At 32.4% G+C, this 17593-nt stretch overlaps 1 protein-coding gene across 1 annotated transcript in view; it reads left to right on the top strand.

Annotated features, from left to right (window-relative positions):
• The window catches only part of LOC100369417 (anoctamin-7-like), a 34848-nt gene that overhangs the window by 6780 nt on the left and 10475 nt on the right, over positions 1-17593 (top strand). The window contains exons 2-15 of the mRNA XM_085497669.1: positions 1897-2371; positions 3257-3320; positions 4074-4174; positions 5923-5998; positions 7068-7407; positions 8914-9015; positions 9128-9344; positions 10000-10089; positions 10587-10736; positions 13288-13324; positions 13511-13620; positions 15709-15857; positions 16102-16321; positions 17016-17145. Of these exons, the coding sequence (XP_085353795.1) occupies positions 1907-2371; positions 3257-3320; positions 4074-4174; positions 5923-5998; positions 7068-7407; positions 8914-9015; positions 9128-9344; positions 10000-10089; positions 10587-10736; positions 13288-13324; positions 13511-13620; positions 15709-15857; positions 16102-16321; positions 17016-17145 (2251 nt within the window). The 5' untranslated portion in view covers positions 1897-1906. The remainder of the gene's footprint in view (positions 1-1896; positions 2372-3256; positions 3321-4073; positions 4175-5922; positions 5999-7067; positions 7408-8913; positions 9016-9127; positions 9345-9999; positions 10090-10586; positions 10737-13287; positions 13325-13510; positions 13621-15708; positions 15858-16101; positions 16322-17015; positions 17146-17593) is intronic.

Genomic DNA, 17593 nt, shown 5'->3' with positions numbered 1-17593 from the left:
AGGGAAAAAAGTATATTCGCTAGGTTTTATTTTCACTGAATAATCCCCTTCAACGAAAATAGCGAAAATAAATTCCAAGCAAAAATAAAGTATTTTACAGTAAGAAGTGACAGAAAAGGAAGAACATTTTTTACAGTATTGTAATTAATATATTTGAAGCACTTCTGTGTTAGGAGTACATGTAAGCTGTAAGACATGGTTCATGTCATGATGCTTCTGAACAGGAAATCATGTTATGTGTAATTGCATGTCAATTGAAAGCTGTTATTACTGTGTTAACCATTAACTGTCGCTAGACATTTTCTTGATTGTGTTCAGTGGACTATTACCAAATCATTGTAACTACCTGTCTGAAAAACCCCAGTGAGATGCACGGCTACAGAATCTAATGATTTACTAGTAAATTAAACATAGTTGGTTCAATATTATTAATTAAGACTTTAGTTTGTTGAAACAACTGTGAAAGAAGTACATATACATGGTACAAGCCATTAGACTGATTGTTAATCCATTGGGGGGGGGCACAAACAATTATTTTGTTGGTCATTGCCATGGCAACAGCTGGACGGGATTTTTTTTTCATCAAATTTTTCCACCCACCGTAACTAGAGTACAGGTGTGACCAGCCTGTCAATTTTGAACTTAATCGGGTCAGCCAAATAAATCACAGTAAAGTTAACACAGACACTTGGACGTGATTACAGTGATTGTATGGGCAATCCTAGTTTGGAGCAGATCGCCATAGAACATAGAAGTTTGTCCTGAAAATTATTTTCAAGTTACTACAATATTTTTAGACAGGGCTTGAACTTCATGGATGTATACAAAGAAATTGGTTTGAGACCCAAGGAATTATTACAGAAATTCAAAATTACAGATGTCATTCCAATACACCTTGGAAAACGATTGTTATCAAATTTTGTTTTTTCAAATTGGTGTCTACTCAACTCTAAAGTCCAAGATCTGTTTTAGATATACATGCAGTTAGTATGTAAATGAAGTCATTGTTAAACGTAAAATTAAATAATAATTCATGGGAAATATGCACTAAAAAGAAAATTTATTATTACATTTCATTTTTCTAATCTGTGAATTGAGGTCAATGCTGACACTGTGAAACACTATTGGACAGTTTGAATCTGCAAACCTTTTCTGTTGTGAATAATGCAAGATTTGCATAATCACAAAAAATTCAAGTGTTACAAATGCATCTGATTGTATTTATTAATTGAATATATCATGTAAAATATGTTGCCATATAAAGTCATAGGTGAGATTATTTATACATTATTACAGTGTATATGCTAGGGTGTTGTAGTTGATACAGTTGTTGGTATATCAGTAATTGTCTATTTGTTTGGATCAAGTCACCTGATTTCAGAATAGATGCAAAACATATGCAGATATAAATAATATACATGTACTGACTGCAATGAAACTGTATACATCCAGTATAAGCAATTAAATTGATTAAAGAATTACAATTTCAACTCAATTCTGGTTTTCCATGTTTATTTGATGAACCTGATTCTGATTACCCAGTTGTACTTTTGTGAGTGGCAAGTATGTACTCTTTGTTTCTTTTATGGACAAGTGCATGTCTATTGCTTCAAATGCCACTCATCTCATCAAATATTTAGGCATAGATCATGTTGCTATAGCAACCTTTTTTCCTATCAATTTCATCATTCATTTTTAATGTTTTGTTTTTTATGATTGGGATTTATGTGTCTATATTGTCTGTCAGTCTGTGTTGATCATTTGTGTGGTTGAGCCTGATCTGTTAACGAATCCAAAACTTCTAGGTGAATGTAAGGTTTCTGGGCTTATTATTTATTTGTTTTGTATGTTGTTAGTTTACAGAGTTGAATATTAAATGCATTATTTTTATTTCAGGTGAAGTGAAATGGAGGAAGACGATCTGAAGATAAACCATCATCGGGATGGTGTTCCTTTAGAGCCAGTCTACAAAGAATCAGGAAATGATGCGATTGATGGCGATGAAGCAGACTATTTGTACAAACCAAAAAAAAGGAAAAAGAAGAAGAGATCGTTGAAAGATTATCACAAATCACCTCTGAATGAACCCATGAAGGAGACCCCATTCGATTCTCATACTTCTTTGAAAAGGATTGACTATGTCTTAGTGTATGAGAACAAAGAAATTGAAACGCTTGATAAAAAAGAACGGAAAAAATTTGAAAAAAATGAAAAACTCAGGGAGCGATTTGAACAAGTCCTTGTGAATCAAGAACATTTACAAATTGAGAAAGAAAGAGTCGGAGAGGTGACGTTTTTAAAAATTCATTGTCCGTTTCCTAGGATGAGTCAAGAGGCTGAAAGTGTTCATTTAGAAATGCCGCTAAGAGAGGTAAGATGCACTATATAATGTATGGGACTCGTGGTCATTGTAATTGTTATTGTACACCATTATCAAACAATTAATTCTACTGTTCCACACCATTATATCAGACATAGATGGATGGATTTTGTTCAAACATACAATCCTATTATGAGCTTTAATGTGACGCACTGGAATCTAATGCATCATGGGAAACATCCATTCCTGTTGCGATAATCTTAACATGAAACTTGTGTCATGACTTGTAGTGTGCTGAGCTTCACACAAAACAAACATTTTGTGATAATTTGTTGATTTCTCTAGATTGTATGATATATTTTCCAATGGTTTATGATTAATCATTTTGACATTCAATCATTATCATTTGAATTTTACCTGGAAAACTGGCTTTGGGTTTTTTTATACAAAAAATGTAATTGCTTTATGTAGAATACTGTATTTGCTCTATTTGTTCATTTTATTGTGTATACCCCTACATAAATGAAAGAAGTACTGCTATGGTCAAGCTAAGACATATTTTAATGACCCATTAGCTTATTATAAATGTGCTTCATTATCATTTTTGTCTGGAATACATAGCTTTGGATCATCAACTTATTCATTTATTTGAATATTTTTCAAACAGGATTTACTGTTTTTAATTGATATGGCACCAAGACAGTAGTTATACAAATGAATGCCACATTATAGTGTGCTTACATATGATTACAAAATATTTGAATCTGTCAGTTCATTATTTCAGAAGTGGTTTGGTGATTCCAATTATTTTGTTTTATTTTATAATTGAAGTGTTCAGTATATGTGCCTCATATTATATGAATCACAAGTTTTTAACCACTTCATTTCCAAGTTTACAAGGATCATCAGTTCAACTTGAATAATTTTTAATTTCAGGGTGCTATTCCAGATGATGAAACACATGGCAGCTGTTATAATTACTTTGTCACAGACAATGAACGTAAGTTATTTTTTTCCTTTGTGTACATATAACTGTCATGTTCTTTATAGTAAGTTTTGTTGATTTTCTTTTCTTTTTTTTTTTAATGATGAAGATTAATTGTCATGCAAAAATATTGAAGTAGACATGTTTGTCCCCTTGTGTTTACCTTTTTACCACCAGAATTTCTCACCCAAATTTTTTAGAACTTTTTTCTTATATTTTTCAATGTTTCTGGAAATGAACACTAATTTTGGAGCCAGTTTTCTGTTTTTAATCAAAAAAATGGCTATTTTTGTCTCAATCTTCTGATGAAAGTGCAGACTATAAGTAGGACTATTTTGTGAATTTGTGATGAAAAAAGGAGAACTGGTGGTGAAAAGTTTAATATGTTGGTGGTGCATATACTGTATATCCATTCTTGATTGTATTAACCCAACATTGTTTTAGGCCACAAACTTGGAAACCCAATAACTGAAGGGAAAACATTTATTGCTTCTGTGTACCAAATCACATTGTTGCTGAAGAGGGTACCCAAAATTGATAAAATTGCTGTAGCGCATAGGAATAGTATATAAAGAAAATCTGTATTTTTGAAGGGTGCCCAATTCTTTTGATGCCTCAGTGAAGTTCAAGCCTTGGATTTTTGATGTTTTCAAGTGTATAGGTATGTTAATGCAGCGGAGAGCATCATGAAGGGAGGTGTATAGCACCCAATATTTTCATTTTTATTAATTTGTTTTGTAACTTGTTATTGTTCATTATTCATTGTAGAGGACTATGTGAGTGCATCATATGAGACTGCTAAAAGACATGTATTTAAAGGTTTTGAGGATCCAGAGACCTTCTTTAGACCAGCTTTGCGTTCCTATTTGGTGAGTATCCCACTGACCAATAATACAATAGGCACTGTATATGAATTTTAGAGTCGCATATTCTGGCACTTTTAAACTGTTCTTGAACAGTGATGTGTGCTTGCACATTTGGAGGAGATAATTTATGATTTTTCATTTATCCTGAATAAGTCCTCCTGAAAGTACCGGTACCAGGATGTGTGACCTTAAGAGGTCATGCAAAGTACCAGTATGTGTGACCTTATGAGGTCACTTTGTTGAAAATCGATCAAATCTATGATCAATAGAGTGTCTCAAACTAAAAAAAAATGTTTCAATTGATTGGAGCCAGGCTATATGAATTATTATATTTAAACATTATCAATATCAGCTTGAATAATCTAATATTTACACTAATATTATTTTTTGTCAAGTTAATTATGATTATTTATTATGAACATATTTAAAAATGCAGAAATTAGAAAAAAAATATCTTATTATTCACGTTAAGTAATATAAAAAAATACAAATGTTGTATAATTATTTCTGCCAAATTTTACAATATTTATCTAAGTTACTGATATGAGACATATTCAGGGAGATTTTTCTGATGTGTGGCAGATTCACATGATAAGTTAGCATTAATCCAGCCTAAAGATAGTAAAATGTGGGTCTCAATAATTTACAGTTATACAGCTTTTATTGTGTTATTCATTATTGCTCAATACATTACCGCTGTAGCAAATTTTATTTACCATAACCACATAAACTACATTTGCTGACTCCAAAAAAAATTATTTATCACGATTCTATTTTATCTCAATTAATCAATGTTCCTAACATTGTATGTCTGATTGTTTGTTAACCTTACAACATGTTTACTCATCTCCCAAGGGACTCGTCAGGCAGTGAAGCGTTACAACAACAAATGAATGAGAAATGCCTGCCTGCATGTCAACCATATAGAGTTTGAAATGCACACAGAATCCATGAATCTATTCCCTTCCTGACTTCCTTGGTGCCCTTTAAATTAGTCTCATAATTAGAAATATTGGCCTTAAATTGGATTCTTTCTTAATAAAAAAATTTTAACGTCTGCCTTATGTGTGTAGATAGGTCTATCTGATGGCAATTTTTTGAAGCTTACCAGTCATTTCATTACAAAAGCTACATATGTATAGTACATTCAGATTCAAGGTGTGGGGGTGGGGGGGGGGGGCAGGCAGTTGATACATAGCTGGGTAGGGAGGTGCTCCAGAGTGCTCAAGAGTGTGACCATTTTTATACCTGGATAGTGGCAAAATCTATACCCATATTTATACCAACATTTCATTTCTGTCATCACTGTTTATTCGAAATATACCAAATCGGAAAAAAATTACTGATATTTATATCTATCTTAACCAGAAACAAGACCTGATACTTATACCTAAAATGTCCCCATTAGCCAAGTTCTACGTATTACAAGGGTTTTGACCACCAACACTGTTATTCTTCATCAGCAGTATTGGATACTGTTATTGGTGTGAAAATATAAATTAATGCAATACAATAACTTTGCTTAGACATGGATAACTTTTGCTGGCAACTCCTCAGCTGCTAACAAAAGTTATCCATCATTGTTAATGGGTGTGATTTAATTTTCTCAAAATTTGATGTTTATTGTCATCCAAAATAATAATAATACTATGATATGTCACTTGTAGAATTTGGATCAACTGAATTCAAGAAGCAATTGTGAAATCTTGTAAAATTTTGGAAAAGTAATGAATTTTTGTTATTGTTAACAGGTGAACCATATGCTAATAAACTTGGATATCACTGAGAACACAGATGAGAAGGACGAAGATACATTACGTAGAAAAGGTATGTACATATTACCGGGTAATTAAATTCCCCATAGTTACACCATGTAGTGAAATTATTATTATGAAGTCAAATAAATTGTGAGACGATAAATAAATTTGCATTTTTAATGCAGATACACAATTAAAATGAGGCTGTGAAAAACCTGGTTAACATTAATCTCAATCAGTTTTCGCTTGTGTGCTTGTTTCAAATGGAGGTTACATCAATGCCAATGGCTGAGATTCAGTTACTAATGTTTGGTGCCAGCAGCCCAGGGGTAGTGAAAAAACTGGCGATCTGAGGGACTATGCATGTCATCCTAATTAATGTCAATATTAGTCAGTTTAATATAGACAGTCAGTGGAATTTTATAGATTTTATAGAAATTTCTGGACCACCTGCCCAGAGTTTTAATTGAGTGGTCAGGGGTATAAGCATGCATAGCCATCAAACACAAGTTTTGTGAGCGGATGATGCAAGGTATCTGTAAAAAAAGACAATAAAGCAGTTTTCTCTCTGGTATGAGATTTATCGTTTGTATTACTTTATGACAAAGAGTGGTGGATACAAAATAAAAAGGGCTGTCTTACTTTACTGTCTTCATAAATCAGGCTATTGTGTAACTTATTTAATCGTGTATCCAAGAGAAAATGCTAAAGGTAATATTCTGTGTGCATATGCCCTTTAGTGCTTGCCTTGTCTCCATTAAAAAGGAAAGATACTTTGATAAATTGCGAAATTTATAAGTCTGACATTTTCACAGACTGGCTGCTATGATATTAAACAATGCCCCAGCTTAAGTAATAAATGAAATCATCTCGCTTATTATAAATATTAGTGGCTAGTAGCAATTTGCATACTGAGAGCGGCAATAATTTTACAAAGTTAATGTGCATTATATATGAACCCAAAGTTTTAAATGCTAATTTTTAAATGAATCAGAAACCACAATATTTTTTTTTTATTTCAAATCTTTATCAAAATATTGTTGCTCTTATTAATATTCTACTTTTATCTACTAGCCTGCAAGCATACTTTGCCTCAACAGCAATAGATTTTATAATTATATATAAATGTATATTTCCAGGGCTTCCATATTTATTGATGAAAGAGGCGTACACAGATGCCTTCATTCTTCATGATGAATCACCATACGAATATTACAAGAGAAAAAAAGATGCTGGAGAAGAAGTCCCAACGAAAGAAGAATTTGAGAAACATGCTAAAGCCGAAAACATTGAAGATCCGCGTAAAGAGTTGAATGATACATGGTGCCGTTTTACTAAGTTTCAGCCCCTGTGGAAGATCAGGAATTATTTTGGGGAGAAAATTGCTTTCTACTTTGCTTGGTCTGGCACACTTATTACCACCCTCTGGATTCCAACGCTATTAGGAGTGGCTATCACCTTGTATGGTTTATATCTAAGGTAATTTTCAATTTTATGTCATAATAGTTATGTTATAGATTATAATACATCCCAAGATATCTTATATAGGAGCAAACAAAATTAGAACATTTTCAAGCATTTTCGAGGAAGTGAATGTCGTACAATAATTTGCATTATTTGTAGTGTAATGTGTGTGGTTTGTAGTATAATGCACATGATTTGTATTATAAGGTGCATAGTATAATTTGCATTATTTGTAGTGTAATGTGTGTGGTTTGTAGTATAATGCACATGATTTGTATTATAAGGTGCATAGCGTGTAGTATAAATTGCATGATTTGGAGTATAATGTGCATTATTTGTAGTGTAATGTGTGTGGTTTGTAGTATAATGCACATGATTTGTATTATAAGGTGCATAGTATATTTTGCATTATTTGTAGTGTAATGTGTGTGGTTTGTAGTATAATGCACATGATTTGTATTATAAGGTGCATAGCGTGTAGTATAAATTGCATGATTTGGAGTATAATGTGCATTATTTGTAGTGTAATGTGTGTGGTTTGTAGTATAATGCACATGATTTGTATTATAAGGTGCATAGTATATTTTGCATTATTTGTAGTGTAATGTGTGTGGTTTGTAGTATAATGCACATGTTTTGTATTATAAGGTGCATAGTATAATTTGCATTATTTGTAGTGTAATGTGTGTGGTTTGTAGTATAATGCACATGATTTGTATTATAAGGTGCATAGTATAATTTGCATTATTTGTAGTGTAATGTGTGTGGTTTGTAGTATAATGCACATGTTTTGTATTATAAGGTGCATAGTATATTTTGCATTATTTGTAGTGTAATGTGTGTGGTTTGTAGTATAATGCACATGATTTGTATTATAAGGTGCATAGTATAATTTGCATTATTTGTAGTGTAATGTGTGTGGTTTGTAGTATAATGCACATGATTTGTATTATAAGGTGCATAGTATAATTTGCATTATTTGTAGTGTAATGTGTGTGGTTTGTAGTATAATGCACATGATTTGTATTATAAGGTGCATAGTATAATTTGCATTATTTGTAGTGTAATGTGTGTGGTTTGTAGTACAATGCACATGTTTTGTATTATAAGATGCATAGTATAATTTGCATTATTTGTAGTGTAATGTGTGTGGTTTGTAGTATAATGCACATGTTTTGTATTATAAGGTGCATAGTATAATTTGCATTATTTGTAGTGTAATGTGTGTGGTTTGTAGTATAATGCACATGATTTGTATTATAAGGTGCATAGTATAATTTGCATTATTTGTAGTGTAATGTGTGTGGTTTGTAGTATAATGCACATGATTTGTATTATAAGGTGCGTAGTATAAATTGCATGATTTGGATTATAAAGTGCTTGATTTGTAGTGTAATGTGTGTGGTTTGTTGTATAATATGTGTGGTTTGCTATATAATGTGCATGGTTTGATGTATAATATGCATGATGTGTAGTATAATGAACATCGTTAATAACATAAGTCGTGACATTTTATCGCAGTGTTGAGGAATATGAAGCCCAAAAGAATCAAGTCTTCAATTCTACAGCCAATGTAACATTCAACAATACTGTTGGTACAACGCCAGCGTCAGTGGTCGGAGAGTAAGTCTAACTAATCCTCCATTTAAACAGTGAATTTATTATTCATATCTTCTTTTTACTTTCCAATTTATTTTTAGTATGTGTTTAAATTTCTTATTATTTGATTTTACAGGTTGAAAAATTTAGGAATGGACATTTATTCCATAATTAAACAGTCATTTGACAACTCAGTAACGCCGTATTTTTCCATCGTTATCTGTCTGTGGGGTACGCTGTTCCTTGAGATATGGAAGCGTACAAATGCAAGGCTTGCATACGAATGGGACGTGGATAACTATGAGTTCAATGAAATTGACAGACCACAGTTCTATGGTACTAAAGAAAGAGTCGTACGTAAAAAAGACATTTTATTCAAGTTTCCCGGGAGTTTGATTTGAAGCTCAATGGTTCACAGTTTGGATTGTGTTGGCTTCGGTATGAATCTTTTGGACGCCCACCCAGACTTCTTCTCAAATTAAAAATAATTATTTAAGGAAAGAATACTTACTTTTTATTTTGATCTCTACCTTTTACCAACTCAGTACCATGCAGTTTTGTTTTGTGAGTTGTCGTTTTCCAAGGTACTGGAGCTTTTTGGATATTTTCAACTTTAAATAGTAGCCCTAGCTTATTTTTGCTGGCCAATTCAAAAAATTGAGTAACCCAACTATGGAAATAGTTGATAGTTATCACAAGCTAGTAGGAAGAAAGACAAAATACAAAAAATTTCATATGGATTTTGAATTATTTATTTTGAACCATGACAACTTTTTAAGCCAGCTTGGTTGAAATTTGCATAATCAAGATTTATGATTTACTTAAAATTTTACAATTATTGGGAACACTTGTCTCTTGAGTTGGTTCTACTTAATTTTATTGGGGAGTGGGCAAACATTTAACGTCATCATTTAATAAATTCAGTCGCATTAGCGATCATTTTTGTCGTTGTCGACGAGTCCATCTACCTCACTAAATTATCTTTAACTTCTCTCTTCTCCTTTTTAGGATCCTGTTTCTGAGCTACCAGATTGGTACTATCCATTTTACAGACAATTTGTCAAATTCATGATGTCATGTAGTATTATGGTGTTTATGGTAAGTGTTCATGGTGTTTATAGTAAGTGCTCATGGTGTTTATGGTAAGTGTTCATGGTGTTTACGGTAAGTGTTCATGGTGTTTATAGTGAGTGTTTATGGTAAATAATCATGGAGTTTATAGTGAGTGTTCATGGTGTTTATAGTGAGTGTTTATTGTGTTTATGGTAAGTGTTTATGGTAAGTGTTCATGGTGTTTATAGTGATTGTTTATGGTAAGTATTCATGGAGTTTATAGTGAGTGTTCATGGTGTTTATATTTTCAATTTTTTTCAAAATACAAATATCATAACTACAGTACGATAACTATATCTATGTATGATTTCCTGTTGCGTCAATGACTCACCAGTGAATTAGTACAATTAGTTGTGTCATAGCAAATTTGTGTGCGTCAGTGCGTCGCCTTAGAGGACACGCTGACTGTAGGTCATGCCCCTGACAAGTGAGGGTATAAGTATTATTACACATAGACTTAATGAATTATTTTTCTTTGCCAGGTATGTTTGGTAATTGCCAGTGCCATTGGTGTAATTGTATACCGAGTTGTATCCAGAGTGGATTACAGTAACAATCCAATGGAGGAGTTTGTTTACTCTACTCTACTATCTTCTGTTCTCAACTCAGTCTCTATAATGATTATGGGCAAGGTAAAGATAATTGTCTATAATTATTATTACATGCATAAAGTAGCTATCTCATCACTGTAACACAAAAAAAAGTTGATTTAAAGTAATTTATTTCATAATAGCAACATCTAATGTACAACATCGTCATTACAATATTTTCTGGTCTTAATACTTGATAAATCACATGCAAATGTAGACTAGATGCCATCTATTATCTTGATAATCTCAAAAATCTATGAATGATAGATTAGTGAATCGGTCTGGAGTGTTGTGGGTGGGCTTTATGTATGAGATCAGTCTGCGCAAGTTCCCATGGTGATGTACTGAACTCATGGAGACAGACAGTCAGTGATGATACAGAATTCTGATGTGTCTACGTATTTACGTACCGAATCACTGGACCATTCTTGAGTGCACTGGGAAGGGCTGGATTCCAGGCTAATACAACTGTAAATGAATACAAAACTGTTTTTGCATGGTGCAGCAAAATTTACAAACTAGAGAAAAATGTACATGAGATTTTTGGATGAAAACTTTTTAAAAAAAATAACTCTCAATGATGTATCTTGCTAATAGTTGTAAATTTCACTCATCAATATTTCATCTTTCCAGACAATATAAATACAGTATATATGTGTATGATAAATATATTTAAATTATTCATTATTCAGATTTTAAAATGTATGCATTATGCTAAATTATATATGTCTACATTGTGTATTAATTTGCTACTGATTCTGTGACATTTTCAATCATTTTCACAACATGATTTTCATAGTATTTGACAAAAAATATACAATAGAAGATAATCATTATTAGACTACCATGTAAATCTGAAGCATCTGAAAAAAAATTTGTTTGTACACATGCACTATGGTAATTAATTGTTAAAACAAGTTTTAAAAAAAGCGTTTCTATGATTTTGCATATGAAAAAAAAAATTTGGAAGTACACTTGGATTATTGTTATGATGTGTAGCTGCAAAATCAGGCAGTATCTCAGCTACAAAAACCCTACCATGCATTACTGGGTAGTCATGTTACTACATGGTTTTTACAAGAATACTGTAAAGTATGCACGAAGACACTACAGCGGGAGTATTGACCGATGCGCAGCGCAGGTCGATGCAACAACGTACTTACTGAGTGCATACTTTGCAATATTCTCATAATAATCTTTTCCACCCAATTATACATCTTGGGAATGCCAAACTCCAGAAACTTTAGAACAGATTTAGCGAACTTCTTTGTGTGGGGTCTGGTCAAATCCTAGGGGCCACCCTGTTTGGGTGCGTAATTGTTTCATACTTGGGAGTCACTTTTCCTAATATGGTAGGATGAAAATACCCAGTAAAATAACGCAAAATTACGGCACGCTGTAACTTATGCCGTTACGGTGACAGATGTATAATAATGTTTGATATTCTGCTGTATTCTTGCGAAAACACTCACATCATATCAATCCATTCATAAACACATGATTTTACTGATGCCTTTAATACGGTGGATACTTTCCTTGTTTTCATGTACACAATGTGAGCCTTTGTGTTCATCCTTTGTATGTATTTGTTTGTGCATCTGTTAAATTGATATATCAATATTCTCAACTATGTTTTCTGTTGAATGTGTCCCTAGCAATCAGAATCATAACATCTGCCCAGAAAATAGTTTTTTTTAAAGACAAAATGATAGTTATATTCAATGAATGATTTTTGGTCATAATAATAACCATAGCAACCAACTCAAAATCTGATATTTCTTCAACGACAATTAACTTATACATAGCTTATACATACATACATATATACAATGTATGGTTGTTTCTCTAGCAACCGTACTTGTATCCCTAGCAACCATGCCTGTATCCTTAGCAACTGTACATACCTTTGGTCCCTTTACATAGCTTCTTTACTTTCATCTTTCTTTAATACCGTATATTTAAAAAAATCGATATTGTATTCCATGCTTGTCATGTTCATTATTTCTGTCTTCTATACCTCCAACACATATCAGTTTTTATCAGTTGCTGAGTACCGAGACAAAATAAGATCTGAATAAAAAATAGAATATCTCTAGGACCTTATTAGTTCTGATGCATTCCTGTATTATTTTAATACTAGTCAGTCATAACATTGTATTGTGTTGTATTTGATTTGACCCTTTGATCTACTCTTTACTCAGTTTTCACAAATAAGTCCTGTTCAACTGATTGTTGTTTATTGCCTGGGGTTAGTTTGGTCACACCCCTTACTGTGCTATTTCCAGAGGGTTTGAGTGTCTATACTATTCACTAGGTTAGAGTGCATTTTATTGGTGTGGTGATCTTTCAACAAAATAATGCGTCTTGTCAAGCTTTAGGGAAAAAATTTACTCAGCATTTAGTGCAACACAAAAACATTGTTAGTGTAAATTTGGCAAGATTGTCTAGTGTGCTACTGATCTTTCAAAGCCATGAGCATTGTGTGGGATTTAAAGGTTATTTTCAGATATTTATTCTGTCAGTGGCTGATGGTAAACTAGAAGATGTATATCCACATACAATTTTTAATTTTTTTGTTTGTATATTTTTACAGATTTATGAAATACTGGCCTATAAACTAACTGATTGGGGTAAGCTATACAAATTTTAATTCTAAATTATGGTATGATATTGCTAGATATTTTCTAGAACCACCTGTTGAATCGAAAGCTGAGTCAGGTGAACTGGTTCCTTTTCCTGCTATTTTTGTCCACTTTTACAAATTGTGTATAGACTGAAATATTTTCTAATATGTTTATTTTTGTTTTTGTCTACAGAAAACCACCGTACTCAGACATCATACGATGACGCACTCATAATAAAACTGTTTGCATTCCAGTTTGTCAACAGTTATGTGTCATTGTATTACATTGCATTCTTCAGAGATGTAAGTTTTATCTGTTAATCTCATCCACATCACATTTTCAGCTCAACATTAAACATACATGTGTCCTCCGATATCACACACATTCACATACACATATCTACAGTATCCTACCATTGCAATAAAGAGTTCATTCATTACCATTCCTCTCAACAAGTTCTGACCTTCTTTCTAGATCCAACAAATCAAGATTTTTTGGATGCTGCCAAATGCTTATTGAATAGACACAGGTCATCAGAGATTTACCCAGTAGTAAAACATGCAAAAATGTCCTTTTTTTTGGAACTATTTGCATAGGAATTCATGTTGAATTAGTGTTCATCAAAATTTTTAAATAATTAGGGACCCATCTTCAAATTACATCTACCAGTAATTTATTTTCACCGTATATACCCAAACAAAATTTTGAGATATGAAAAGACGTTTAGGGACCAATAGTTTAAAAATCACTATTTTCATGGCTGTTTTACACATTTTATGTTTGAAAAGTACTTTGGTTACCATACTTTTTTATCTGGATTTTGAGAGCTACAATAAAGCCAATTCAAAAGTCTAGTTTTAATTACCGGTACACTATGTATACAGATATGTTAACACTACCGGTACATGTTGAATCCTCTCCATCCAGCCATTCTATCATCGTATATTTGTTTAGTATTGTGTTTCATATCCAAGAATCTAGTAACAACATAAAGTAGAAAATTTAAACTAACACTTACAGCCATCCATACACTTACCAGGGTATTACTCTATACGTTGTGGGTAACATTGTACATACTGATTGTTATTATATTTTATCTTTTTTTCTATTCCCAAGGATTCCACAAAAGAGCATACACTGTTGGTAAATGCCCTTTGCACTTTCTGTCATCTGTGTGCATAGCTTATAGCTTTGTCATGTTTAAAATGAAAAAGCATGAATTTGTGCTAATTTAGCTATTGTAGTGTGTGTTACTTATATGTACAAACCCAATTATGAAATGCTACAAAACCTATTGGTGTAAAATAGGTTTCAGTTGCTATGTAAGAATTAGGATTATTCAATTTTGACAAGAAACGCTACATTTATAAGTCCACATGTGTGAATGTTTTTAAAAGATTTCTCCATTCTGCTTCAATTGTTCTGTGCAAGTTATCTGATAAAACTTAACAGTTTGGCATGCATAGCATGGTGCTCTCATGAAGGCAACAAAGTTGTGCATTTTTATAAAATTTTAAATTATGCAATATGCTAAAATGCCAAGCATGTAAGTAATTTCAAGGTTTGTAATTTGTTAATTACAAAGTTGTGCACTTTTATAAAATTTTAAACTATGCATTATGCTAAAATGCGAAGAGTTACTAAACAAGGTTTGTAAATCTGTTTTTCACCATGGAATGTCAGAATGTTTTTACATTTTCACATAAAATTGAGATGATTACATACTCTTGATTGAAATTGGAATCAAGCATGTATAATATAGGGTTCAAAGTTGTAACATGGTGAAAACCCTGTGATCTTGTGATCATGAAATTGAGTAACTGAGAAACTTGCTGTTATTGTGTATGTAAACAAAATCACATGTTTAATATTACGGGTAATTGAACTGAGATGCAGATGGCTGATGAGATCTATTTGCAACGCAATAAAACACAGGAAAAGTACCCTAATAGTGAGAATAATACGCGTATAAACATCAATGGAAGTAAAAATCATCAAATATGGCCATCTTTTGGAAAGCTTCCCTATAAATTCTGCTGTGTGATTGCAAGATACCTATTTTAATGATATCAACAAAAATCACAACTCTTTTTTAATGAACAATGAAATATACAGGTAGTAGCATTTCATGGTTGTCACGTGCAGGGGTTTTAGTTCTGGAGTAGGTGACAAATTTGTTAAAGTAGGAAGCCAAAAATTAACACTTTTCTGTAGGTTATGAGTCTTAAAAATACAAAATTGACGACTGAACGAGTAAATTATTAAAATAGTTAGGTATTTAGCCGACAATCATCGTCTCTTAATGAAACCCCTACATGCGAGTTGTCCTATCAAAGTCACATGCATGTCTATTGCACGTGATCTGACTCAGTATGTTATATTCCCTGTAGGAAACTTCAAATGATGGGATCTTAGATTTTGGACCGGAGTATGAAGACACATGTGACAACAACGACTGCATGTCAATGTTATCATTTCAAGTCTTAGTGCTTATGTTGTTGAAACCTTTGCCAAAGTTCTTCAAAGATATTATATTACCGTAAGTATATATACACCATTATATTCAAAACTTCTATTTCTGTGTAGCAGGAGAACTATTATCTGAAATGATCTGTAATATTGGGGTTATCATATCAAATCTGTATTTTTTACAAATTTCACTGGGGTTCATTAGCCTGGGGTGGGGGGTGGGAACAGTGAGAATATAGTGCATGTGATTACCTTTGATCAATCCAACACTGTCCCAGTATGTCATTCTCACACTGTTGTTTATAACTTTATAGTTGGTTTATTAAAAACGTCAAGAAATGTCTGCGGAAATGCAAAAATAACAAAGTGGATGAAGCCGAGAAGCCGGACGATAGCACTAAGGTTGAAATGAATGATTTCTTAGAACGAGAACGTCAGAAACCTCCAGTAGGAGACGTTTCTCGTAGTCCACCCGTTGGTGATTTCACACTGATGGAGTACAACGAGAAGATAATCCAGTATGGATACCTTATGGTAAGTAATATTTTGATATCATCATATCAGAGCTTGCGTCCTGGGGTTGATTTTAATGTGTACTGATAATCAGTGTCTCATTGTTTACATATGAATTATCACTCATGGAGGCAAAATGACAGAATTCCAAAATTTGGATATTGGATGTTTGTGCATCAGTGTCAACTTTATGTTTTATGATTTCTTCTTACAAACTATTAGCTATTTGACTTTTCAGATAGTTATCATGGGTGGTTCCCTTTCATATTTTCAATTCTCCATTTTTAGCACTGGTGTAACTTCCCACCATGTCAACATTGCTATGCATTGATATTTGAATTTGGCTGGCAGTTTCCAAGTTTAGTTTAGTTTTTTGTTGTACAATAAAATGCATATCAAATGTATGCATATATTTTGTGATGAATAGATTGAAGTAACAGATTTAATATGCCAACAGTTCTAATCAGTAAAATCCAGTTGTTGTGCCTTGCTTAGACCAAAAATAAAAAGTTTTGCTTCTCGTGTTTAAATAAGGATATTGAAAAATTATGTAATGTGGCAGTTTTAATTTTTGTTTTTGTGTAAATTCAGTCGACAAAATAATTATTGAAACAGAAAACAAGCATTCCCCCACTCTAATCTATGTGGCACACTTTACCAATATGGAAAAGGCAAAAATAATGTCTCAATTCATTTATTGTTTTCTTGTTGACAGCTGTTTGCCTGTTCTCTACCATTGGCTCCGTTAATAGCTCTGCTAACTAATCTGTGTGATATACGTGTTGATGCTAAAAGATTACTCTGGTTCAATAGAAGACCTGTAGCCCTAGTTGCACAAGATATTGGTAAGATAAATACAACTGTCTTGAATAGTTCTCAATTTTTTCTTGCAAATTGTATTGCCATGAATGTTTACTATAGAAATCTATGGAATTCATTTGAAGCTGTATGTAAATTCTGTAAAACAGAAAACCAAAACTCCATAAAAAAAATAAATCTATAAAGTTATATAGAACATCTTCAGAATTCTATAGAAATTCTGTATAAGACTTCCATTGAAATTCTATAGAAACAATCTAAAAATTCTCCAAAAAATTTATAGAACAGGGGGCCAATCTCCGACGAGCTATGAGAATTCTATAGAAAATGAATAGAAATTCAGAGAGAAAGGCATTGTTATCTCTATAATAATCTCACTGTTAATTCTATACATATTTTACATAATTTGATAATGAAAATGACAAACTCTTTTAGCTCTGTATAATTTCAATAAAAATTCTAGAGATTTTCCAC

Source organism: Saccoglossus kowalevskii, chromosome 4, assembly GCF_978046115.1.
Source record: "Saccoglossus kowalevskii chromosome 4, keSacKowa6.1, whole genome shotgun sequence".
NCBI lineage: Eukaryota > Metazoa > Hemichordata > Enteropneusta > Harrimaniidae > Saccoglossus > Saccoglossus kowalevskii.
Note: the sequence above shows the minus strand (reverse complement) of the source record. Positions and strands in the feature narration are given on the sequence as shown.